General features: G+C 43.5%; 2 protein-coding genes across 2 annotated transcripts; one reads left to right on the plus strand and one right to left on the minus strand.

Moving 5' to 3' along the window:
• Nucleotides 1-280: 280 nt before the first annotated feature.
• Nucleotides 281-10,083, minus strand: SLC39A9 (solute carrier family 39 member 9). The gene is made up of 8 exons (XM_072115486.1): nt 9,896-10,083; nt 7,680-7,802; nt 4,485-4,593; nt 4,161-4,349; nt 4,016-4,084; nt 3,841-3,926; nt 2,155-2,289; nt 281-1,133 (listed from the first exon to the last, which is right to left on the minus strand). The coding sequence occupies exons 2-8, from the start codon at nt 7,773-7,775 to the stop codon at nt 903-905; spliced, it is 915 nt and encodes a 304-aa protein (XP_071971587.1). The 5' UTR covers nt 7,776-7,802; nt 9,896-10,083; the 3' UTR covers nt 281-902.
• Nucleotides 10,084-18,931: 8,848 nt separating this feature from the next.
• Nucleotides 18,932-24,277, plus strand: ERH (ERH mRNA splicing and mitosis factor). Its single transcript, XM_072115487.1, has 4 exons — nt 18,932-19,090; nt 20,856-20,943; nt 22,162-22,282; nt 23,828-24,277. The coding sequence occupies exons 1-4, from the start codon at nt 19,088-19,090 to the stop codon at nt 23,928-23,930; spliced, it is 315 nt and encodes a 104-aa protein (XP_071971588.1). The 5' UTR covers nt 18,932-19,087; the 3' UTR covers nt 23,931-24,277.
• The last annotated feature ends 2,989 nt before the right edge of the window (nt 24,278-27,266 follow it).

Genomic DNA, 27,266 nt, shown 5'->3' on the forward strand with positions numbered 1-27,266 from the left:
ATGACATTTAATTGGCCCTTCAATTAAAGGGGCGGTCCACACATTTTTACAATAGTCTCTTCATTACAGGGCATCTATATGTGATCATTGATGGGCCTACAATTGGCCATAACACAATGGAGGGCAAACACAATGAAGCTACAGGAAGATGACTTGGTGCCCTTTGTAGTAATCAGGCAGAGTAATTACAGGGCTCCTATAGAAGTGAACTGGAGCCATGTCTGCAGTTACGGCATCCAACCACTAGAAGCAGCACCAATCTCCACTTTTTGCCTGGCCAGAACAGCTAATACGTGTCTACCCCTGTCCCATCAGATCCAAAGGATAGGCTTTTTTTTTTTTTTTAAATATATGGACAACCCCTTTAAGGATCTTCTATATCTGCCTCTAGGTTTCCACATATCAACTGCAAAACTGATTTGTCCAAAAGGTTTAGATCATTAAATACGCTTTTTACAGCAGATGTAGAGGTTTCCTTCAGCTACTCTTGACCTCTGCAGATAGTCTGGACAGGTTCTGGATTATAGCCGCACACAGTGAAATAATTCTGAGGATCACTCAACCTCAAATCAGTAAAGCAGGAGCCTGACAAGTAGCCGAGTGTAAAATGCAACAAACATGAAAAAAAAAGTTTGTCCATATTCCTGATGTCTTTAAATGTTTCTGAATGCACAGTACCCCATGCATTACCAATGGATCAATTATTAGAAACAAAAACCACGTATATACAGGGTGAACGTCAGGCAGTCACTGAACTGTCAGACGGGAGAAAGCACCCAGCAGGATCTCAGTTCCAGGAAAGTCCTTTCCACCTACACAATTATTCATATTACCAGACATCGGTCTTTAGTGTCCTTGTTTTTGTCCAGTGTAATTAATTTAGGAACACACAGACTTGGACTTTAATGTTGATGTCCTATAGATAAGACCAGAGGTATTAAACATCCCATGACTAAGGCAAATACTTCTGTGCGGCTCAGTCCTTTGGCAGGGCCTGACTCCGGCTTGTGGCTGTGTCCCATTCCACCAACTTCTGGGAGTACGTGGACTGTGGCCACATATAGGAATGTCCCGGCTGAGAAGAGCATCGCGACGCCTGTAGCATTGACTTCGGAGAGCGCCTCCTTACTGCTCTGTAAGGGGAACACAATTCAACATTATTAGACACAAAACATAGTGCGTGTTCACATCTGTGCGTATACTTCTGTTTGGTTCCATCATTCCTAATACCCACAACTGCCGATCCATTGCATGGTGGGCCGCACAATAGTAGAATCTGTCAGCTAAATGGATATAATAAAGCGCAACATGCTGCTCTCTTGTAAGTACCATTATGGGAACGAAGATGGGAACAAGTCTTAAAGGAAATATACCGTCAAAATCCATCATGACAAACCAGAGACACTTAAAGCGTCATAGATCCGGGCACCGTGACGGTGGTAATCTTCTTATATTTGTCATCCATGACCTCCTTCCATCTAAAATCAACTTTTATAACTATGCTAAAGAGAAAGAATGGCTCTGAAGGGTGTTCCTGGAGCACCACCATGCTGTAGCTGCACTGGCTGTTACACTGTCTTCCCCTCCCACCTATTCCCTGGCATCCAGCCCTCTGCCTTATGTCACGGTGTCTAGATTTATGGGGGGGGGGGGGGGGGGAGCTCTTGCGGCCAGCGACATGGGGGAATATCATTGAGGGGGCGTGCATAAATAATCTCCCGACAGAGCCAGGAGGCGCTCGGCTAGCGGAGGGTTGAGCGCCTCAGCTCATTTGCATAAAGTTATAGGGGGAGATTTCTCATTAGGCAGGATTTTGCGCAGTTGTCTATGTGTTAGACCGGCAGGTTTCCAGTGGGATTTATAGAGCAGTGTATGTGCAGTGTTAAATGCCTTCTGATGTGTGTATGTTTAACATCTGCCCAATTTCTGCCTTTTTGCAACCTCAAGCATAAGATTGACTAAAAACGTTAAAATTGTGCAAGTTTGAGATAAATCTACCCTCCTGTGGTAGCAATGGACCCACATATACCACCTCCAATGTGGTGAAGTTTTGTGATTAAATTTGAGTTCATTTGAAAATTGTGAGAAGCACTTGTATATAAGAAGCAAGTTACAACAAGTATGAATTATAAAGGTATTCTGTAGATGGCTTACCTTACTTAATCCCAAGTATGTTAACATTGACAGGACAGGAGCTGCCAGCGCAAATACAAGTAGATGCTTCCTGATGCGATTCCTCTCCAGACCTGCATGCATAAGGAAAGAAACCAATCCAAATGCAGCAGGAGCCTATAAGAAAGTCAGGACAGAACATTATTTGACGGAAAAATATATCACTTAAAGGGAACCTGTCAGCAGAAATTTACCTAATAAACCCCTACCAGTATGTTGTCAAGCAGATAAACACCTTCCAGATTATGGTTTTTTCATGGCAAAGTGTGGTGGCATCATCCAGAAAATCTAATTTGAATTGAGATGGTCTCCTTGACGTCATACAACCAACTTCCGAGACACTGAAGTCAAGCTCTCTCTTCCTCAGAAAGCTCCTTCATTGTAATTGATGGTCCTATATCTAAAGACATCACTATCCAGATCCCCTGAAGTCCGATGCATGATGTCAATCACAGAGCAGGTGCTCCCCACCCTGACTTCAGTGTTCAATTGACTTCATACAACCAATTTACAGCCGACTTCAAAGATGATTTTCTGGATGATGTCACCACACAGAACCATGAAAGAAACAAAAACTAGAAGGTGTTACACTGCTTGACAATATTCTGGTAGTGGTTTATTAGGTCAATTACTGATGACGGATTCCCTTTAATGATGTTGCCTCTACAGGTGATCCAAATGTGGATGAATGTACAGGTATGAGTTTGGGTCATTAGAGAGACCCATAGATTGAAAGTCTACAGTATATAACAGATAAGAGGATAGACAGAGGAAATAAAGGATTATTTTAGTTTTCCCACAATAAGCATTTACTAGGTGTCCAGGTGTACATTACTATCTTCATCTTATTAACACCCCCCCCCCCCCCCCCCCCCGAGATTGTTACCCCTTTGGAATAGTAAAATGTACCTATATAACAACAGTTATAGTTGAAAAGGTAGAATACGAAGATTCTGAAAGTGTCTGTTGCAAGAATAATAGTCGGGGAAAGCTAACTGACAGCTCAAGAGGGGGCTAACACTGAAGCAAAATATGTTGGAAAGTAAACACTGGATGCAGAACTGCAACAGATTACCATATATACTTGAGTATCAGCCAAGTTTTTCAGCATGTGCTGAAAACCCCTAACTCGACTTATACTCGAGTCAATGAAAAAACATTCTGTACTCACTTTTCCGACGTCCCCCGCAGGTCCTCTTCTGCCTTCAGCTCCGGCTCCATGAACGGTCCCGTTGCAGACACTATGACGTCGGGCACTTGCTGACATCATAGTGTGTGCGCCGCCATTGGCACACACTATGATGCTAGCAAACTGTTGACATCACAGTGTATGCGACGGGACCGCGCGGGGAGCCGAAGATGGAGCTGATGACAGAAAAGGACCTGCAGGGGTGTCGGAAAGGTGAGTACAGAATGTTTTTTTGCCAGGCGGGGCAGGGGGCTGGCCAGGCCATATATTGGGGGCAGGGGGCTGGCCAGGCCATATACTGGGGCAGGCCATATACTGGGGGCAGGGAGCTGGCCAGGCCATATACTGGGGGCAGGGGGCTGGCCAGACCATATACTGGGGGCTGGTCAGACCATATACTGGGGGCTGGCCAGGCCATATACTGGGAGGCTGTGACCACCCTCGGGTTATACTCAAGTCAATAGGAGAATGACGTTTACCTTATGTAGCATGATGGCCACAAATACAATAAGCTGCACGCTGGTCTGTGATGTAGATGCCGCAGCGCCCAGAGCAACTCCATCAGCTATGAAAATAAATACATACAGTATATTTGCACATCAAGGTGTCTCCTAAACATTGGTTTATATTATGTCCCATTAAAAGTCTTCTAACCTGCGGCATGCACTACAAGTCCCAGAGTGGTGGTGATCTTAGAGCTGGCTGCACGGGCTGCCTCAGGGTCTAAGAAAGTAATTAAATCAGTCAAATGCTCAGAAAACAGACCTGCAATATCTTTGCCCATCCACGCAGCACTTACCATCTGTAGAGTGCATGTGAGAGCTGCCAATCTGATCCACCAGCAACATGAAGACAAAGCCCAGCACTAGGGAGACCCCGATGTAAGCGTGTAGACTAGAGTGATCGTGGTGATGCTCATGGACTGATGACACTTCAGCTCCGGTCTCCGCTTCTTTTACTTTCGGGCTTTCCAGTTCATGGTGTTTTGCTAAAAGAACAAATGGATTAAACTTCAGGTTTAGTTTTGTAACCTGCTATACAAGTGTTGTTGTATATCACAGGCATCTTATCAGAAGGACTGTCCCCAGTCATAGCAGAAGAAAAGCTGCGGCTTGTCTCCTACCTTCTAGTACTTCTTCATAGAGAGCATGGACACCTTCAGGAACAATGACCGCTAGTGCAGTGCCACATAGAAGACCGGCACCCAGAACCGTCACCAACTTTAAACGTTCCTAAAAATCAAAAAGGACACGAGATGAATCTACAGTATTCTTACATAGGGGTAACATCATGCACTGGAAACCACTGTGGGGCTAGTATAGCACTGGCACAATGAACCATTCCAATGGGCTCCAAGGTGGTGGCCACTGGTGTTATCTGGTGACCTGCGACCAGATAAAGATGCTACCTTAAAAGTATAGATTTGCAATAAAAAGGACAACTTGATAGAAGTGATCACTGCAAACAGCATACATGTAGTCCCGGGGTTACATTCAAGATAGGGTCTGTAGGTTTGTTCTTAAGTTGAATTTGTATGCAAGTCGGAACTGTATATTTTATCAGTGTAATCCCAGCCAGAACTTTTTTGGTCTCTGTGACAATTGGATTTTAAAAATGTTGGGTTGTCATAAGAATCAATATTAACACTAAAGCTTCATTACAGACACCTGTGATAACTGTTTCAGCTCTTTAATGTAGCCTAGGACTAAAGTACAGTAAATTACCAATATCCAGAGGTCCGTTTGTAACTAGGGGTCGTCTAAGTCAGGTGTTCTTAAGTAGGGACCGCCTGTATACATTTTTTTTTTAATTAAAGGGGTCACTTACTTTTTCTCCTAGCACCCTGGGTGATTACTCAAAAAAAAGTTACAAAAACGTACAACTACTTGTTTGTCAGTGGATGGATTATGTTTCTCTAGGATTGTGTGCGATTCCTTATATTATTAGTAACCAATAAAGCAATCCAGGTCTTTACAGAGGGTCACTCATTTTCCTGCGACGGTCAGCAGGTTCCATTTTGCTGAATCTTTACATTAGGACATGATTTGTACTGGGACCTCCGATCCCGTCTCTCTGAGTGAGGTGCTCCAGCTTATTATCCCACAAGATTGCTTTAAAGGAGTGTAGTATTTCATCAGAACTGCAGGTAAGAAGATAGACTGGCAGCCAGTGGCTCATTGCCCGGTGAAATACATAAAGTACAGTGTCACTGCAACTCAACAGAAGGCTACAAGGAGATACAAGCTCTGCTGCTGGGGGGACAGTTCACACTTCGGGTATTACATGAGATTTTTTGTAGAGGGGACATCTAGCCATCCAATCAGCCTTCAGAATTTCATTGGAGCTAATGGTAAGTTGTTAGAGAAGGTCTCCTATGGCAGTTCTCGTTCTCCAATGCGCCCGTTTCCATAAGTGCAAGGGTGACGTTCATTCTGTAGGTGCCTGCTGCGTACATCAATGATCACGTGTCATTCATACACACGTGACCGATGCGTCCAGGGATTGGCTCAGCAGTCACATACAGATTGAACAGGTAGGAATCGCTGGGGGTCAAAAGCCAATCACTAGAGTCCAAAAAGACCATCCAAATAGGAAAACATGTTTTTTTTTCTACCTGTCTGGTTCTCCAAAAATAAAATCGTAAAATCTGTTTCCTGCCAATGTGCGAGTATAGCCTTACTCTATTCTATAGAAACCCTACGGCAGTATCACCACTAGTCCTGCTTTATTATCTGACCCGCTTACTGGCAAGACCACCATTTTTTTCAACAGAGGAAAAAAAAAATTCTTATGCTATTTAATAATCTGCGATGGGAATAAATTGGTTTAGTCTATGGAAACTTCTGCTAACAGGCAAATCAAAACCTAACACGCTCATTGCTGAACTTCTTCTCTTTTGCATGGTCTACGTAAAACCGGCAGCAATGCAGGAAGCTGCAGAACAGGTCTATAGTATAATGTGGCTAAAGCCTGAAGCACATGGTCACCCTCTGGGCTACAACCTACAAACTATAGCTACTACAGCTGTCTATAGGACATGGCCGGACAGTACAAGGATCAATAGCACTCTGCAGCTCCACTCCAAAGCATCACTAAAATAGAGAATTATATAATGAAAAGGTTGGGCACGACTGACAATTGTTGCTAGTATAAGTGCAGCACACTAAAAGGGTAACATCACCTGATAGTAATGTCTACCTCTGGAAACAAGGGACTACCAAATGTGATCACGATATGTCACAGGACATGGGACATCACATTAAGTCCTAAAAGAAGCAAAAGGCGGATCATGAAACCTACAGCTCCCACGGGCAGAAGGGGGAAGCTTAGCAAGTAAGTACAATATGGGCAATTATACAGGTAGTCCCTGACTTAAGGACACCCGACTTACAGGTTACCCCTCTGCCCGCTTTTTATCTGGAGCTACAATTATAAAATAAACCAGTTTTGACTTGCATACAAATTCACCTTAAAGGGCTTGTCCGAGTTTAAAAAAAAAATATATATATGTGGCCGGGAGCAGGCTGACTAAAATAATAAAGATGTACTTACCATCCGGTGCCCTCCCATATCCAGCTTCCGGCCGGCCTTGGCCGGGTACGCCTATCCGTCCCTATACACAGCATTGTGTATGGGGGCCGGAAGGTTGTCGTGTCCGGCCGGAAGCTGAATGCAGCGCTGCTCCGGCGGCCATGTTTGTTTACATGGTGCCCGGACCGGAGCGACAGCAGCGCTGGATACCGTAGGGCACCGGGAGGTAAGTACAGCTTTATTATTTTAGTCAGCCCGCTCCCGGCCACATATATTTTTTTTATTAAAAAAAACCCTTTAAGTACAAACCTAAAGAACCTATCTTGTATGTAACCTGGAGACCACATCCATTAGGGTATTGTTATTCTGATAAACATTCTAATTTTTGTCCAACCCATTCAGATAAATCTGAAACTATCATGGGGGTGATCTACACCAAGTCATAGTAAGGAGTAGGATAACAAGGAATGGAAAACATGAATGAAGGAATTAAACTTTTCCTATATTAAGCTCAAAAAACTACATCAAAGCAGGAACAAAAACTCCATGGGATTGCCTTAAGTCAAACTTGTTGCCTCTTAAACGCAGAGTTTTGAATTCAATTTAACTTTAGACACCAAGCAAACAGATGCAGCGCTACAGTGTCATGTGTATGATTGGTTATCATGGGGTAGTAGGGGGTTTTTTTGCAATGGAAAACCAACCACATGGAACATGATCAATTGATAATGAGTTCACCAAGTGCCATACAGGAGAAAAGGGATTTACAGAAATGCCTGCTCCATACCTCTGAAAAGTTAACAGCTAGCGGGATTATTCCAGACACGTAACAGCCCACCAGCATAGCCAGCGACAACAGGCTGATAGAGCTGAAGTCATCCATGACTGCTACCAGGATTCAGGCTCCACACTGTAATACAAGAAGCAAAAAGTGTTACTTTATAAGACAGGACATGAGGGAGAAACTATACACTATTACTAACACAGGAGCATCTCCTATACTTGTCACTGGAGATATTTACTGTATACAGGACAAGTCATTTACAGTTTACAAAACGCAGAGGCTGGAGATAACCTGTAAAGCAAGACGTACCACATAACTGTCCACCAAGCCAGCGAGTGCACCGGGGTTACATCATGTACTCCCCGCGCCGGAACTGTATTATCTATTACAGTTCGGCCATCAGAGGAACATCCTTGCATTATATTTCTATATAATGAAGTGACTTCTGTCCACTACACTGTGTGTTCACACGGGTGGCACAGGGGCTGTGTGCGACAGCCGTTATTGTGTTCCTTCCTGACAAACTCCCTTTAAAGTAAAAACAAAGCAAATTTCTTCCCAAAACAGTGCCACACCTGTCAATAGGTAGTGTATGGTATTGCATCCAAGCTTCAATACCGACCCAAAACATGGTCAGGTGTGGCACTGTTTTTAGACGAAAAAAATAGCCACAGGATGAAGGACTGTATGCAAATGAGCCTGAGGACCTCCAGGCTCCATAGTTGGTAATGGAGCCCCTCAGGCTAATTTGCATACAGTACTTTATCCTGGTGGTAGATGCACTTTAAACTAAACATATTATATTTACACAAAGTAACAGTATTTCCAAGCATATTACAGACACCCCATAATTTCTACCCCATCATACCAGAAATAAATACAATTACAAAAGATTTTCCCTATATTCCTGATACCTGCAGACTAACACCAATGGCACTGAGGTGAGCTGCACATCAGTACTTTATTACAAGTCATTCAGGATTCTGGAAAAGCTAAATGGCACCTCCGAGAACATTTGTCATGTCGTGTTCACATATGACAGATTAGTTGCAAAATTTTTGAAACTGTAAATTGCTGTGAATTTGGAGGCAAACACACAGTTTTATGCAAAGCCTGTTACAGATCAACGATAGAAGGCATTTTTGAAACAATTACACCTATAAATGAAGAAAAAGGAAACAAGAACTGATAAATACAGAAGTGTGTATTTTAGTAGAGTGACACCCCCTAGTGCAGTGGTGGCAAAGCTACAGCACAGGTGGCACTTATCTCTGTGGGAACCCAGACCATCACCTCATCACAGAGTTTGACTCAAGGCCTCCTCCTGCAGCCCTGGGGGGCACAGGATGTGCCACATTCAGTCCTATTTTAAAGCAATACTTCCAATAAGAGCAAGGAGCTGTGCACTGGACTGAATTATCATTGGAGATACTGCTCTTCAATTCTTCCTGTTCAAGTGGACCCTGAAACAATCTTCATCCAAATTTCAACTATATTGGTGTCCTCAAGATGCCAATACAATTGAAAGCTGTGCACAAAGCAATAAGTGCCTGATTAAATTGCCGTGTTGGCACTGTGTGATACATAAGTGGATTTTTGGCTGTAGTTTGGGAATTCAGCATCTAAAAGTGTCACCATCACTACCCTAGTGGCTGACATTACAGCTCACATATACATTGCCCCCCAGCTTTCCAGGATCCCTAATGATTGTAGCTACTGGTCGCCCCATCATTCTCTATGGTAGCGCTTTACTTGGCCAACTTGGGCAGAGCCATGGTGAATGTACAGAGTAGCAGGAACCCCCATTATAGTGACCGGTGGGACCCCAACATATTTAGTTGAGAATAGGGAATAACATGCACATGTAGAACGTCCCCCTTTGATAATCTGCAACCTGCATAGGAACCAGTTCAGACTGATATGGATGTAGAGGGTCAAAGGTCATCATCAGATGGGTTCTCTGTTCTCATGCAATATATAAATTTTTATTAGTCTGAGCCGAGTATGCATGTCCTGAGGAGTCAGGAGGAATAGCTACACTATACAGCACATCCCCCATTACACATGGTTATGAGCAGGAGATCGGGTGCTTACAGGTGACAGGGTGGACTGTAGGCTGACTAATCCTATAATAGCACAGTAATGATAATGATGGCAGGCGGAGCACCTCCCCGGCTGTGCCTGCAGCGGCCGGGACCCGTCTATATGGGGCGCCTCACCTGTATAGCGGCTCACGGAGGAGCAGGAGGCGAGATCCCGCAGTGTATCTGGCGAGAAAGTCCGGTCACAGGTGCTGACTGTAGGCCTCAGCGGGTAACACATCCACACGCCGCCATCTTGCTTTCTCCGGGCCTCTAGCTGCCATGGTGTCACTACACAGACTACTTCCGGGTCACATGGTTGCTGACGTCACCAGTTTTTATGTATATACAGCCCTGCACCGTGAGATTATACCGATATTGTGACAATACACTTTTATATCATATAAAGAAGCCCAGCATGATGTATATATATGACCTATACAGAGAGTGTGATAATATAATGTACATATATACACAAGTATACAAAGCACAACATGTGAAATGAAGTATATTTTTTAAGTGAAAACTGCAGAAAAATGTGTCAGGGCGCGTTCAAACGTTCCGCTATCGTCGCGTTCATAACGCGACGCTAGCGCACAGTGGCCGGGGTTCGGGCCGATCGCATATGCGTTTCCCGGGAAACTCATGCGATTAATAACCCGATCGCATGCGTTTCTCTGGAAACGCATATGGGATCGCCCCAAACTCTGCCCCCTGTGCGCTAGCGTCGCGTTATGAACGCGGCGCTAGCGGAACGCGTGAACGCGCCCTCAATGGGTACGCAGTAACGCATGCGTTTTCAAATGCATCACAACAGCTGAGAAGAGGAGATTTGCCTAAGTACATTTCTGTCAACATTGGGTTTCCAAAACGCATGTGTTTTGTAAATGCAATGTTGACAGCAATGTAATTTGGCAAATCTCCACTTCTCAGCTGTTGTGATGCATTTGAAAACGCATGCGTTACTGCGTACCCCTTGAGGGCGCGTTCACGCGTTCCGCTAGCGCCACGTTTCAAAAACTCATGCAATTACACCACGCGTGACCCACGCTAGAACTTCATTGATGCACTTAGTGTGCCCACAAACTACTTTCTCCTGGCCTACATGAAGCAGCACTCGGACAGGAGGACGCATTGGGTCAAGCGAGTTGTCTGTTGTCGGCACACGTGGCGTTTTGAACCCGTTTTTGGGCCATTTTTAAGCAGTCCATTAAAAAAACCCATGCGTTTTAAAAGAAACAACACGTTTTTTGACCGGTTTTACCAATTATCTTAATTAAAATGAGTCAAAAACGGATACGTTTTTTAACAGACTGCTTAAAAACGGCCCAAAAACAGGTTTCCACATATTGCGGGTGCCGTAACATACCACTAAAACTGTGTTTACAAATTTTGTCAGCGGATCCATTGCGTTTTGAGTGCAACCTAAAAATCTGCAAATCTGCTATGTAATGCAATGGCAAAGCCATGCCAACAGCTTGATAACTATGGTACATTTGGCACCTTTAGGGCGCGTTCACACATTGCATTTTTGCCTGTGTTTTCATTGTGTTTGAAACACAATACAGCAGCTGAGGAGAGGTGATTTGCCTAATTAAATTACAGTTAACATTTGTGTTTACAAAATGTTTCGTAAACATGATGTTAATAATTGTAAATATTGTGTTAACAATTGTAAACAGTAATGTAATTAGGCAGCTGTTGTAATGCGTCTCAAAACGCAATGAAACTGCAACCAAAAGACAATGGGGGACATTTACTTACAGTGTCAGTGTCTGCATTGGCTTTGTTACCGACCTGCTCTCGGTAAGAAGACACACATTTAATATTGTAGAGCTGTGCAGAGACATTTCTGGCGCCGAGACTATTTTCTGTCCCTGGGACAAAATCTGTCCCGAGCACCAGAAATGTGTCCAACAGTCCCTGCTAGACCAGTTTTCTTTTGGTCTACTTTCCGTCAGTTTACACCGCCCAAAAAGGGCTGCGACACATAGTAATTGTGTCTGAGTTTCCACTCCGCCAAAGCCACGCCCCTTTTCGGAGAAGAGTCGGAGCAGACGGAAAAAGTCATTTTTTCTGTCCCCGACAGCTAATAAATAGGTAGGAGAGCAGAACATGTGGTGAAAGCGCCACAAAACTGGCGGAAACACCATAGTAAATGTCCCCCAATGTGTGAACGTGTCCTCAGGGAAAAATGCAGCATGTACCAGTCTGATTCATGCACTGCATGAAATTCACCCACTGAGTACGTAAAAAACAATGGATGGCAATAAGCACTTGTTTCAAGAATGTAACGCAGAGCTGTCAAAATTAGATTAAAAAATCTGACATATGATTTCATCTTAATTTGTGAGCAATTTGAAAGCCCCTGGTGGATACCTCCAAGAAAAGGCTGCCGTGTATCCTACTGTACTGGATACAACATCACCCCAAACTGTCCAGTGGAAAAAATACATTTGGAGACATGTACTCAGGGAAGTTACTACAGGGCCATAGCAGTCATAGTAGCTACTACTGAGCAACAGTGCCAGGGGGCCCAGCCATGATTTGTATATACTGCATGTGTATAATTTATGGATATGTACATACTGTGTGTTTACACTGCATTTATGAGTGTATACAGTGAGTATGGAAAGTATTCAGACCCCTTTAAATATTTCACTGCAGCCAATTTGTAAGATCTTTTTCTTTGCTCACTCTGTACCCAATCTAGAAAAAAAATGTTTTTGCTACCATTTGCTTTTATGCATTATGAACCAAACATACCTTGAGAATGCTGTAGCTACACTGATGCAGAAACATCTGGTTTAATCCCTGAACTGAGTGGTTTTGCTTAAAAATTTTTTTTACTTAAATTATGATAATGAGGCTGTCGCCGCAGCGCTCTCCTTTTACCTTTTACCCTAATTATGCACTACTCCAGCCTTGTCCTGTCCAGCATAAGCCGAGAATACGTCATCACTGTATTGTCCCCGACAGGCAGAAGTAATCGATCGCTGCACCATCCCTCAGGTCCTGTGTATGAGTCATCCAGGTTAATTAGTCCTGTTTGGACAGTTCAGGCAGCTCTTTTATGTGCGGAAGAAAGTCTGCACCCAGCTTTTTCCAAAGTTCTGAATCTTATAAATGTTTTTTGAGCAAAACCACTCAGATCAGGGATTAAACAAGATATGTTGCTGCATCAGTGTAGATGCAGCATTCTCAAGGTATGTATGGTTCACAATGCATAAAAACAAATGGTAGTGTCAGAACTTGCAAATTGTACTGAATGGATCAGGTTTCAGGCTTTTTGCTGAAAAACCACGCCCAGAGCTGCCTGTGATTGACAGCTCCATTTCTGATCCTGGGAATGCTGGTTGTGTCTCTGTAATTGTTTTGCCTGCAGCTGTGGTTTGAGTGATGGACGGCTGAGCCAGTCAGTGCTGGAGGTAGTGTCCATTACTGCCTTATATTTTGCCCTGCATTGGGTGCTGGTTATTCAGTCACCTGTGTTTCTAGTGCTCTTACGTTTCTTGCTATTCTGTGTACTGACTTCTGCTTTGCCTACTGACCATTCTATTTGCTATACGATTCTGTACATTTGCCGCCATCTTGGTTTTGACCCGGTTTGTTTGACTCCGCTTGTCTGTCTGTATCTTTTGCTTGTCTCTCAGTATCGCTTATCTCCTAGTGTGACCCCACCTTCCTGTCTGTCTTGTGTCTGTTTCTGTTACCAGTGTGAACACTGACCTATATCTGTATCCCGGTTACCTGTCCGCTCCACCATCCAGCAGCTGCCAGATGAAGTAAGTTATCCTGTCATCTTGTAGGGTCACTCAGGGACCATCAGTTAGGTTCCTGATAGAGGGTTCGCCCTTATCAGGGCGGTTTATCTGCTTTAGGCAGGGCCTTAGCCTGCAGGGACTCCACAGGGTGAGCTCACCACCACTTACCTAGTCTGACAGCTAGCGCACAGCCTGGTTGTGGTTGCGCGGTTGCTGGACAGGTACTGACAGGTAGATTTCCTTTAAACAAGAAAAACTGCAATATTACATGCTAATAAGCATTCAGACCCTTTGCTGTGTCACTCATATTTAACTCACATGGTGTCCTTTTCCTTCTCATCTTCTTTGAGGCTGATGTCACATGGTGCATTATTGGACCGTTTCCAGGTGTGCTTTTAAACATACTGAAAACGCATGCGTTTTTGCATGTCTACCATGCGTTTAGATTGTTTGAATCCGTTTCACAGCTGCTAACACTTCTAGAAATTAAAAAAAAAACAGATTCAAAGCAGCCAAACACATGGTAAACATACAAAAACATTTTAAAAAACGCACCAAGAAAGGTCCATGAATGCAAAGTGTGACAACGCCCTGAAATGGTTCTACTCCTTCGTTGGAGTCCAGCTGTGCTTAATTAAACTGATTAAACCTATCTATATAAGACTTCCCAGTGCATGTCAGAGCACATGAGAATCATGAGGTCTAAGGAACTGCCCAAGGAGCTCAGACACGGAATTGTGGCAAGGAACAGATCTGCCAAAGGTTACAAAAGAATTTCTGCAGCACTCAAGGTTTCTCAGAGCACAGTGGCCTCCATAATCCTTAAATGAAAGGAAATTTGGGACAACACCAACTCTTCCTCGACCTGGCTGTCCAGCCACACTAAGCAATCGTGGGAGAAGAGCCTAGGTGAGAAAGAAGAACCTCAAAATCACTGCTGAACTTCAGAGATGCAACAGGTAGATAGGAGAAATGTATCTCTGTCTATGAGAAAGATTCTCTGGCATGATGCAAGGAAGATTAAACTTTCTGGGGTTAATTTGGCGCTATGTGTGGAGAGAACCAGGCCCTGCTCCCTGCACCTACCAAATACAATCCCAGCAGTGACATCTGGTGGGGGCAGCATCATGCTATGGGGGGCAGGGACAGAACGACTGGTCGCAACCAAAGCGTAACGTGTGAACGCACCCTCAGACTAGGCCGAAGGTTCATCTTCCAACAAGACAAGGACCCTAAGCACACAGCTAAAATAATAAAGCAGAGGCTTCAGAACCTTGTGACCATTCCTGGAGCCCGGACCTAAACCCAATTGAGCATCTCTGGAGAGACTGGAAAATGTCTTCCACCAACATTCACCATCCAACCTGGGGGAACTGGAGAGGATCTGCAAGGGAGACGCAGAGGATCTCCAAATCCAGGGGTGAAAACTTGTTCCATCATTCGCAAGAAGACTCCTGGCTGCACCAGCTCCAAAGCTGCTTCTACCAAATACTGAGCAAAGGGTCTGAATACTTATGACCATGTGATATTCCAATTTTTCTTGTTTAATAAATTATGAAAAACATCTATATTTCTGTTTTCTTTCTGTCAAGATGGGGGCAGAGTGCACATTAATGAGCAAAAAAAAAAAAGTTTTCGATTTTACCAATTGGCTGCAATGAAGAGTGAAGTATTTTAAGGAGTCTGAATACTTTCCGTACCCACTGTATGAGTATGTATATACGAGTGCATAAATGTGTGTGTGATTGTGTAGACATGTGTGAGCATAGAAATATGTATATTTGTAAGGGGAAGCGCAGAAGTCTGCTATATTGAGCCCAGCCTCTCCTAGTTACTCCCCTGCATATACTTATTTCTAATTCCAAACCTTAGTGCAATAGTGCATTATATGATAAATAGTTACAACCAGCTTCATTATGGCACAAAAATACCTATTCATTAAGCTAAAACAGGAATATCAAAACAAACTAAATATATTTTTGAGTGTATAGGATGCACTTTTGCTTTTGAAATAGAAGGGTTGTACCAGGTCTGGTTAATTATCCCAGAGCTGATCAATGAGGGCGCCTTCCTACATGGCGTTTTCATTGCATAATAAGCGCATCAAAAACGCAAGTGGGAGGGGGGTCTGCCTTAACCCTTTCAGGACCTGGCCCTTTTTTGTTTTTTCATTTTCATTTTTTACTCCCCATGATCAAAAATCCCTAACTTTTTTATTTTTCCATGTACAGAGCTGTGTGACGGCTTATTTTCTGTGTAACAAATTGTACTTCATAGAGATGGTATTTAATATTCCATGCCGTGTACTAGGAAGCGGAAAAAAAATTCCAAATGCAGTGAAATTGGTAAAAAAACGCATTTGTGCCGTCTTCTTGTGGGCTTGGATCTTACGGATTTCACTGTGCGCCCCAAATGACATGTCTACTTTATTCTTTGGGTCTGTGCGATTACGGGGATACCAAATTTGTATAGGTTTTATAATGTTTTCATACATTTAAAAAAATTAAAACCTCCTGTACAAAAAAATTTTTGGGGGATTTTGCCATCTTCTGGCGCTAATAACTTTTTTATACTTTGGTGTACTGAGCTGTGGGTGGTGTCGTTTTTTGCGGATTTTGATGACGTTTACAATGTTATCAATTTTAGGACTGTTCGATCTTGTGATCACTTTTTATAGAATTTTTACATTTTTTTAAATGACAAAAAAAGTGCCATTTTCGACTTTGGGCACGATTTTCCGTTACGGGATTAAACGCAGTGAAAAACCGTTATCATATTTTGATAGATCGGGCATTTTCAGACGCGGCGATACCTAATGTGTTTATGATTTTTACTGTTTATTTATATATATATATATATCAGTTCTAGGGAAAGGGGGGTGATTTGAGTTTTTAGGGTTTTTTATTATAATTTTTTTTTTTTAACTTTTTTTTTATTTTTATTTTTAGTACTTTTCAGACTCCCTTGGGTACTTTAACCCTAGGGTGTCTGATCGATCCTACCATATACTGCCATACTACAGTATGGCAGTATATGGGGATTTTACTCCTCATACATTACAATGTGCTGATAGCACCCGAAGTAGCCTCAGGTCTTCGTGATACCCGAGGTTACCATGGCGACGGATCGTCGCTCCCCGATGACGTCACGGGGAGCGGCGATCCTCGAAAAGATGGTGGCGCCCACGCGCCGCCATCCTTTTGAAGCCGCCGGCAGCTTTGCCGGCGGCGATCAAGGTGAAAACACCCGCGATCGGTGCTAGCACCGATCGCGGATGTTACCGGTAAGCCTTTGCTGCATTATGCAGCAAAGACTTACCAGCTATGGAGAGGGCTCAGCGCGTGAGCCCTCTCCATGCACCCGCGGCCGACCCGTGACGTGCTATTACGTCACGGGTCGTGAACGGGTTAAATGATGCGTGATGCAAATGCTGCATAAGTCTAAACTTGACACAACCGCTGCGTAAGCACAAACCTGACACAAACGTGTAAAAGTAAACGCCACATAAGAGTAAACGTGACACAAACGGCTAGTAAGTGTAAACGTGATGCAAATGCGGAATAAGTGTAGGCGTGCCGCAAACGCCGCGTAAGCATAATCATGACGCAAATGCTGCATAAATGTAACCGTGACGCAAACGCAGCGTGAGCGTATCCATGACGCAAACGGCACATAAGCGCAAAGGCCGCATAAGCGCAAACGTGACGCAAGCGGCGTGTAAGTGTAAATGTGATGCAAACGCCTCATAAACGTGGTTCAAACGGCCTCTAAACGTGATGCAAATGCTCCGTAAACGTGACGCAAAAGCTGTGTAAGCCATGACGCAAATGGCACATAAGCGCAAATGTGACACAAGCGCCACATAAGCGCAAACGTGATGCAAGCGGCGTGTAAACGTAAATGTGACGCAAGCGCCTCGTAAACGTGATGCAAATGGCGCATAAACGTGATACAAATGCTGCGTAAGCGTGAAGCAAACACCACGTAAGCGTATCCATGAAGCAAGTGCCGCATAAGCGCAAACTTGACGCAAGCGGCGCATAAACGCTGTGTAAGCCTAAGGGCGCGTTCACGCGTTGCGTTTTGACCTGCGTTTTCATTGCGTTTGAAACGCATATACAACAGCTGAGGAGAGGTGATTTGCCTAATTACATCACTGTTAACATTTCCGTTTACAAAACGCATCGTAAACGCGATGTTTTGTTAAAGCATGTGTTAACATTGCGTTTACAAACGTAAACGGTAATGTAATTAGTCAAATGACCTCTCATCAGCTGTTGTATATGCGTTTCAAACGCAATGAAAACGCAACCAAAACGCAACGTGTGAACGCGCCCTAAATGTTACACAAACGTTGTGTAAAAGTAAACGTAATTCAAATGCCACGTAAAAGTAACTGTGTTGCAAACGCCGCATAAGTGTAACTGTGGTGCAAGCGCAGTGTATGCACAACGCAAACGCCGCGTAAATGCAACCGAAAGCAAAACTGACAAAACATTGTGATTATGTTAACACAATGTCAAGAGAATATTAGCAGAATGGGGGTCATTTACTAAGGGCCTGAATTGCTATGTTTCGGCAGGTTTCCTGAAAATTACCGATTTGCACTGAATTCCCCCGGGGTTTTGGCGCACGCGATCGGATTGTGGCGCCGGCATGCACGCAACAGAAATCAGGGGGGGGGGGGGGGCTTGGTCGTCAGAAAACCCGACGGATTCGGAAAAACCGCAGAATTTTTTTTAAAAAATGGTGGACATCGGGCACCTGGTGGACATCGGGCGCACTACCTTAGTGAATCCCGGCAGACCTGAATACTCGACAGAGAACCCGCCGCTGGATCGCGACTGGACCGGGTAAGTAAATCTGCCCCAATGTGTGTGAACACAGCTATTAGATGAACATAGAAAAAACTCACAGCTCAATATTCATAATAACTACTCTGACATTGCCTGCCGCCGATAGGACAGTATGAGAGAAGATTAGCATAACACATGCCTCCAGCTCCTCCTCTCTGACCAAACACAGATTACAATGGTCAAACACTGGGAATGTTATCTCCGCAACCGTGGGGGTTAGAAGGAAAATTCAAAGTGCCCCTGAATCTGTGTAACAACCCCTACAGGATTGTATGATAATCTATACACGTGTGAGGTGCTGAAAGGTCCTCTTTAAGAACAAAGATGACAAATGTTGATTAAATACTCTTGTCTACCACTAGGGGGAGCTGCTGCAGATCCCTGCTGATGTAGCGGGCTCCCTCTAGTGGTAAGTACAGTTATAGCCATGCTATGTGTCTTCAATCTTTCCGCTCTCCGCGCCCTTTTCCTCGTCACCGACTATAACTCAGAGAACATACACGCGCTATACATGAATACAGTAGACTTTTCTTGAAAGACGCGAGGTTTAGCGAGATGACGCACGAAAACGCACGCGTCGTCACTTCCGGTTCCCTTGCTCGATCACTTCCGGTTGGTTTAACTGCGCTCGAGCTCGTTGTGGGCGGAAGTTGGTGTTAGTGCTTCCGGGCAGATCTACGGTTGGTTTGTGTTTCGTGCAGAACCTGAGGATGGTAAGTACGAGGCGGTGTACGGGCTCGTGTATAGGGGCTGCGCGTTGTATTCTCTGTATGTTCTATGCGGCCTCTGTACACACCAGGGCTGCGGGGCATGTGGCCGGGCTGAGGCGGGACATCGCATATGCATCGTGCTCTGTGTACACTGCACACGTTATATACTGCTGCTCCGGTATAATGTGCACATGTGCTCCAGTCACAGCGCCCTCTATGGGAAGCTGCTGCGGCCCTTACTTGGCCCGTATTCAGACCGCAGTATGCGCCTGTGTAACGTGATCTGCATTACCGTCACAAGTCCTGAGCTCTTTGATGCTGGTTCTGGGCTTTAGACCCCTTTGACAAAGCAGCATTAAGATGTAATTTGCCTGTGTTTGTAGTTCGAAGGCCCATATACACTGCTTAATGGGGTTTCCCTATGAAGCAAGGCTATCCACAAGATAGGGCCTAACTTGCTGATCAGTGGGGTCTCAGTGATGAGACCCCCACAGATCACTAGAACAGCGGAAAAATGTACCCTCTGTCGCACCCCTCAAGTAGGGTGCATGGGAATCTCCATAAGTGCCATAGATGAATGGGGAAGCCCGCACATTTGCTACTGGCTGCTCAGGCCATCTTGGTGGTGCGACGGGAGGTACATGGGACAGATCACTGGAATGGGGGTCCAATCATTGAGACCCCCACTGATCAGGAAGTTATCTCTAGTAGTAACTTCATTTATAAAAATGCTTCCCGTGTAGTGGTCACGGGATTTAACCCTGATATAATCCTGCAGTCGTTCCACGTAAGAAACCAGCTGAATTTCTCTGGTTTATGGTGCAACATTACCACAGCTCAGGGGCAGCCATTGCAACGGTTGATTTCCAAATTATGATCCCAATTAAGTCACATTTTACTTTGATATGGACTAACTAACAGCGGTCCGGCGTATTCATTAAACCGTTCCCAAGACCGTTCCTCCCATGCTATAGGCAGGTGGAGACTGCCAGACTTCATGCGGCCTACTAGTCCCGCCCTCTCATGAATACGCCAGACCGCTGTAAGCTCAGTCCGGCGTTCCTGTTGTACGACGCCTCAGTGTTCCGATAAAGCTAACAGTTTATCATTGCTAAAGATGGGGTAGAGTTTACGTAAACAGGTCCTCTTTAAGCACTGTCATGGATCATCTACACTATTTTTCTACATCTGTTGTATGTTTGATGCTACCATATAGGTATACAGTGACAACTGTTGCTTATACAACCCAACTTTAAGGGTGTTTTCCTATCCACAGATGTTCATACCCTATCCCCAGAATGTTGGTGGTCCATCTGCTGCTCCCCTTACTGATAAGACAAGACTACATGTCCCCAACTTCTGTATAACTTCCTGAAGGGGTTGTCCAGAGGTAGAAAAAAACATGGTTGCTTTCCAAAAAGAGCTCCTCTCCTGACCATGGGTAGTGTGCAGTATTGCAACTAATCTCCATTCATTTCTATATAGATGAGTGGCAATACTGTCAAAAATCATGATGAGGTGTGGTGCTGACGTTATCCCATAGTATCTTTCATTTCCTTTGCCTTTTATTTTTGTCATTTTATGTCATACTTCAATTTTTGGTACAGTGATATTTTGTACCATGTTGTAGCTCTCTATTGAGGGAACACATAAAAAAACCCTTTGGTCTATAGTATTTTCTTGCATATTGGATAGCAAAGGTGTTTTCTACATAGGCAGGTTGGTGATGCAGATTTAATGACCAGTTGTTTATCGTTCTCTTCTCCAGTCTCACACAATCTTACTGGTCCAGCCTACAAAGAGGCCTGAAGGAAGAACCTATGCGGATTATGAATCTGTCAATGAATGTATGGAGGGTAAGCGGTGGCCTTAAAATTATATATTTGCATTGGGCTACATTCACATGAATGTACGGGAGGGGGGGGGGGCATATATACAGCGCAAATGTGTGGCTGCATAGTTGTCTAAGGTGCCCTAGGTCGTTACCATGAGTACAATGTGTGCTTAATGAACCGAGCCATGGCCTCAAAAAAGATAGAGCCTGCTCTATCTTTTGGCTGCGAGCACGGTCGTACGGTACTATTCTCTATGGAAGGAAGGGGCAAGCAGCACTCTCTCCTCCTCCTCTTCAGCATGCCCAAATTGTGCCCGCCGGATTGTAGCCGCGTGGGCACACTATCTTGTGAAAGCAGCCTTACTGTGAAGCTGGTGCTGACACACTTTTGATCTACCAAAATTCATCAGCGTCGTAGGTGCAAATTCCGAGAGGATAAATGGTCTTGCCAATATCTGCAAACATGTGGCCAAAGATAGACTGTTGCTAAAGAATACTCTATTTAGGTCCTTATTATTTGGGATATTATTTATGCTATGACACTGACACCCAAATTGAGTGATTTTTTTTAAAAGTGGAACAAAAAGATTCACTGGATTTCTGTGTGTCAGACTCCCAACAATCTAACTCGTAAGTCTGTTCTTCAGGATGGGTTACAGGTTTACAACAATGTCCTTCTATATTCTTTGATATTCAGCGTTACACAGAGAAATATCGTCAGAATGTTTGGACATATGAGAAGTAAGGATCAGAGTTTATGAAATTCTAGTCCTGCAACTCGTTATAGGTCATTTGTATGCAGCTTTTACCAATTCCATTCTGCTGTATGACGATATACATCGCACAGCAGTAAGGGGAGTGTGAAGAAGGCTCTCGGGCTGACCCCTCTCCATATGTGGCCGGTGTCAGCTGTATTACAAAGCTGATACCTGCCAGTAACTACCGTGTTCGGTGCTGGCAACAGTTAGTAATCCGATTTCTCATTGCATTGATGTTATTTGATAAGACTAGCCATGTCTTCAGCAATGTGATATCTTAAGCAAGTTGTGCCTTGTGCGTTTCTAAACTTTTGGTTGCTTTTAATCCTCCCAACTTCAGCTGTCTGAAATGGGAGAGCTTGGATATAGCTGTCTGAAATAGGATAGCTTCCTCTATTGGGACAGCAAGTCACAGATCTGTGTGACAGGATTTCTCCCACATTTTCACATATTTAATCTTCAACCTTTGTTTTGTTATACAGGAGTGTGTAAGATGTATGAAGAACATTTGAAGAGAATGAATCCTAACAGCCCGTCCATCACATATGACATCAGTCAGCTCTTTGACTTCATTGACGACCTAGCAGACCTTAGCTGCCTTGTGTAAGTATATCCAAGCCTTCCACTTATTCCACATATTAAACCAAATGTGAATTATCATGGGATGCTAATTATGATGCTCCATTAGTTGTTTGGAACAAGACCACTCTAGGTGGTAATCCCAGAAAATGGATCCCACCACTGATCAGAATCTAAAACCCCTATGTAGATCTTCTTAAAAAACCATTATACTTTGCAGTCCTTATGATTTTTTCCATGCCCAGCCCACTTGAGTTAAAATAACTCTATAGTTGTTTTATACTAGGTATCACTTTTATGGTTTAGTCTGTTTTAACCCAAGTGTAGAAAAATGCAACAACTAATAGATTTCAGAAGGGCCAACTACCTAGCATTGTAGTCTACTCGGACTTGTAATGGACGCCAAAGAGGGGGTTAAGTAACCTGACCTGTCCAGCAGCCTCTTGACACTACACAAATGCTTATTTCACATTTTTAGTGTTAGTCAGTGGAAAAGATTGATGAAAGCCTTGTACACATGGTCTGTTTATGCAACCAATCCCTTTAATATGACATCATTCTGTGCTTTATGTGGAAATGGTATTACAACTTGTGTCACCTTGTCTCCCACCACCTACCGTTTTAACATTCGAGCTTCATTGACATTGTATGTCTATTTAGTAGGTAAAAGGGCACCCCAGACACTACAAGAAGGATTACCACTTGATTAAAATATTGATTCCTTGTCAGTAGGGTAGATCAATAATATTAGATAAGTTGGGGCTCTTCACCTGACGCCCCTGACTGTCGGCTTGAAATGTGAGCTTAATTGGTCATTTAGCCTACTTGCAGCTCATCTACATTCAAGTAGGTGTCGCCACACTACAATAACAAGCAGGGATGTACATTGATCTGTTCGTTAGCCGGGGTCATCAATTTCAAGGAAAAATGTAAATAAAGCATGAATAAACCAGAGACACTGACTCATGGATCCAGGCACTGTGACTGTGGTAATCTGCTTTTATATTTGACATCCATGGCCTCTTCCTTCTAAAATCAATGTTTAAAATTATGCTAATTAGCATAAAGAGCTCTGAGAATGCTTCCAGAGCCCCTCTGTCTGCCTGTGTAATCTTGCAGCAGAGGGGAGACCCGCTCTGCTCATTATAGCAACCAGTCAAGATAACACTAAGGAGCTCTGGAAAAGCCCCTCTGGCTTATTGGCTTAATTGTAGAAGTTTATTTTAGAAGGATGGGTGCCATGGATACTTATTAAGAAGATACTCATAGATCCAGGCAACGTAACTGTGGTTAAGTGCCCCTGGTTTATGATGGATTTTGATGGTGGAATTTCTTAAATTCTTATTATGAATCTTTAGAGAAATGTGCAATGAGAACTCCTCCTCATTGTCATTCCTAGACATATCCTAAGGCCCTAGACATCCACTAAGTTTGTTTCATTGCCTGTAATGAGCAATCGCTATGACTGCTCTAACAACATTTCATCTAAACACGAGATAAGGGATATGTAATAACTTGGTTTTTAAAATTTTTTTGCTTCTTACATTGTCGTGTAATGTTTACTTCCAGGTATCGGGCAGACACTCAGACATATCAGCCCTATAACAAAGATTGGATCAAGGAAAAGATTTATGTCCTCCTCCGTCGGCAGGCTCAACAAGCAGGGAAATAAGAAGCTGCTCAGCGCGGTCGTGTACTGCGGGCAGTAGAGGGTGTTTTTGTTTTGTAATATAGTGGTTTGTGTTTTTTTTCTGCTATAGGGGACAACCTTTTAGATCCATATGGAATATGTTATACGTATGTTTACTTTTTTTTTTTTTTTTCCTGATTTAATTTCAATTGTGCTGACCAACAGAATTCAACTAGAGACTGGTTGTATGCTTGTACCCTTAACAATCCTTGCAAAGTCCAGTTGAACCAGCTTGGGTTATGCAACATTTTTCAGTACCCCTTTTGGCGGGATTCACCATGCCCTGAATTTAATATTTTAGACAAAAATAATAAAATGACTCGAAAGTTTGTCTCGTTTGTCTTTTTTGTTTTCTTCTCCAGGGTCCTAAAAAACCAACCACATGTTATCCTGTTTCATAACCAGCTGCTATTTCTGCAGAGATATTACACTTAATAGGCTTTTATAATCCCCCTGTTGTCTCAGATTGTGGGGGGATTGGCAGTGCCGGGCCGGGTACGTGCTTGATCTGACGTTCCATTTACCATAGGTGTAGGTGAATTGATGCTCTATAAAGTAGGGTTTTACGATGCATCGAAAGTTTGGTACCTTTTCGGTTTTCAGAAAGGCAGAACGGTTCAATACCAGGATTTGTTGACATGGGATACTCTGTGATCACCACTCCACCAATCAGAAGGAAAGCAGTGCCCTGTGTGTGAGCGCGTGCAAAGGAGTAATTGGTGAGATGAGCACTGTGGTTCTTGAAGTAACTAACTTATGTTCCTGCACCGCCCTGACCTGTGTGCTTAAGCACACACCGGCTCATACAGTGCTGCCCTGACGCTGTGGTGATGGAGCGATTAGGGCTAAAGGGAAGCTTTCACAACAGGAGCTGAGCAGGAAGTGGTTCACCTTCATGTGAGCTCCCCTGCTGAAGAGAGCAGTCCAAACTGCCTTCCCCTGCTATTGGCACCCGATGCTGCAGCATGGGGGGGGGGGGGGGATTAGGGTGCTGCCATTGGTGTACGCAGCTGAGAGTGGTGTCTTTTTGTGAAACTTTTGATGAAGTTTTCAGTGCTACCATTTTTTTATGCAGCTGGCAGCTTTTCCTGTGGCGATTGATGGGAATGCTCTGAGCACGGTTGTTACCGGTAAGACTTACCGGTTATAGAGAAGGCTCAGCCCGTGAATCCTCTCCATGCTTCGCACCCCAACCTGCGTCATACTATTACAGTGCGCATCGGTAAGGGTTTAAATAATCGGTATCGAGTATTGCAATACTTTTCCAGGTATTGCGCACTCAAAATTCTGGTATCGGTACAACTCTACTATGAAGTGTGAAATTATTGTTATGGAACTCCTGGAAAAATTTGAAGGTTTAAGCCCAATTTTTATAATCTTCCTGTGTCGCAATGCAGTTATAACTTCGGAACGCTTTATCTTACCAATTTTATTTTCAGACCTTTATTTTTTTTTTCATGATGTGTTGTAGTTCACATTAATGCTATATTTTAGTTGAATAGATATACAGATGGTCCCCTTCATAAGGACACCCAACTTACAGATGACCCCTAGTTAAAGATGGACCCTCTGCCCACTGTGACCTCTGGTGAAGCTCTCTGGATACATTACTATAGTCCCAGGCTACAATGATCAGCTGTAATGTGTCTGTAATGAAGCTTTATTAATAATCCTTGGTCCCATTACAACTAAAAATTTTGAAACTCCAATTGTCACTGGGGCAAAAAAAAAAAATTTGTCTGGAGCTACTATTATAAAATAGTTTTGACTTACATACAATTTTAATTTAAGAACAAACCTATGAAACCTATCTTGTACGTAACCCGGGGACTGCCTGTAATGGGAATTTGCACTGGGGCCCATCAGTGTCAAGTTACGCCACTGGTTATCCGGGTCTAAAAAATAATTTAGGGCCAGGCTGGGGTGGGCTATTTAAAAAACAAATGTGTACTTACCACCTCCGGCGATGCTGATGTCCCACGCCGCGGTCTGTCTGATCTGCGTCCCGGTTTGTTTACAGGGGTGCACAGGAAGCTTCCAGCCAGCCGGAACCTCCCATCCGACACCATCTCCCAGCGCTTACAATGCTGAGAGATAGGGATGGATGGGAGGAGCCGGCCACATCGCCGGCTGGAAACTCCCTGTGCGCAGCTTCTGTGCCCCTGTGAACAAACGGGCACAGATCAAACGGAACGCAGTGCGGAACATCAGCAGTGCCGTATGTATTTACACGTTTATTTTTAAATAGCCAAGTCCGGCCCTAAGTTATTTCACAAACCCAGATAACCCCTTTAATCATTTAAGCATCTCACAAGAATTAAAACAAAATGGAGGTTCTATTTGGAATATTAAAATTTTGTCAATTATTTTATCCTGAAATTGACACATTTATGCAGGATAAAATGAGAAAACACATCTCAGATTATGTTGTGCAGTTTCTTACAAGTAAGGCAATGTCAATGTAAACTACTTTAGGGGCCACAGCAGAACGCAAGGAGGCATTGAGCTTTTAGAGGGCAGATTTTGATGACGTTTTCATGTGACATTTACACATTTGAAAAGTTCCTGGGCTACAAGAACAGTGCCCCCCCCCCCCCACCCTATAAATGATCCTATGTTGGTAACTACACCACCCAGAGAATTCATCAAGGTTTATATTGAGCTTTTTACCACCACACATTTAGAATGGTCAAATTGTGTTATACGTTCATTTAGCCCTAAAATTTACACATTTCCAAAAGATAAAAAGATAAAACCCACCATACAATTTGTTATGCAATTTCTCCTGATTTCAGAGACCCCCACATGTAGCCGTTACTTATTTTATGGGCGCACAGCGAGGCGCAGAAGGAAAGGAGGGATCTGGAGCTGCCAGGATTTTGGTTTCATCATTGGTCCCTTTTGTAGGCTATAAAATGTTCGCTTTTTTCATTATTTGGGCCATGTGACAGAATTTTTTTTTGCAGGATGAGATGCTTTTTCCAGTGTTACCATTTTGGGGTTAGTATCCCCTATTGTTGAAAATTTAGAAACACTTTTTTTTTGAGGGCAGGAGCAGAAAAGCATCAATTCTGTACTGGATTTTTTAGTTTTTTTAGTTTTTTTTTTTTTGGGGGGGGGGGGTTCTCTGTATAGCCTAATAATCATATCTTTACAGGCAGTCCCCGGGTTACATACAAGATGGGGTCTGTAGGTTTGTTCTTAAGTTGAATTTGTATGTAAGTCGGAACGGTATATTTTATCATTATAATCCCAGACAGAACTTTTTTGGTCTCTGTGACAATTGGATTTTAAAAATGTTGGGTTGTCATAAGAATC

The sequence above is a fragment of the Engystomops pustulosus genome, chromosome 7 (assembly GCF_040894005.1).
Source record: "Engystomops pustulosus chromosome 7, aEngPut4.maternal, whole genome shotgun sequence".
Taxonomy (NCBI): domain Eukaryota; kingdom Metazoa; phylum Chordata; class Amphibia; order Anura; family Leptodactylidae; genus Engystomops; species Engystomops pustulosus.

Coding starts and splice junctions, on each gene's coding strand:
- SLC39A9 (XM_072115486.1), bottom strand. CDS start 7,775: ATGGATGACTTCAGCTCTATCAGCCTGTTGTCGCTGGCTATGCTGGTG. Junction 4,085..4,160: donor TCACATGCACTCTACAGATG/GTAAGTGCTGCG, acceptor TTACTTTCTTAG/ACCCTGAGGCAGCCCGTGCA. Junction 3,927..4,015: donor ACTTGTAGTGCATGCCGCAG/GTTAGAAGACTT, acceptor TTATTTTCATAG/CTGATGGAGTTGCTCTGGGC.
- ERH (XM_072115487.1), top strand. Junction 20,944..22,161: donor TGTCAATGAATGTATGGAGG/GTAAGCGGTGGC, acceptor TTTGTTATACAG/GAGTGTGTAAGATGTATGAA. Junction 22,283..23,827: donor GCAGACCTTAGCTGCCTTGT/GTAAGTATATCC, acceptor GTTTACTTCCAG/GTATCGGGCAGACACTCAGA.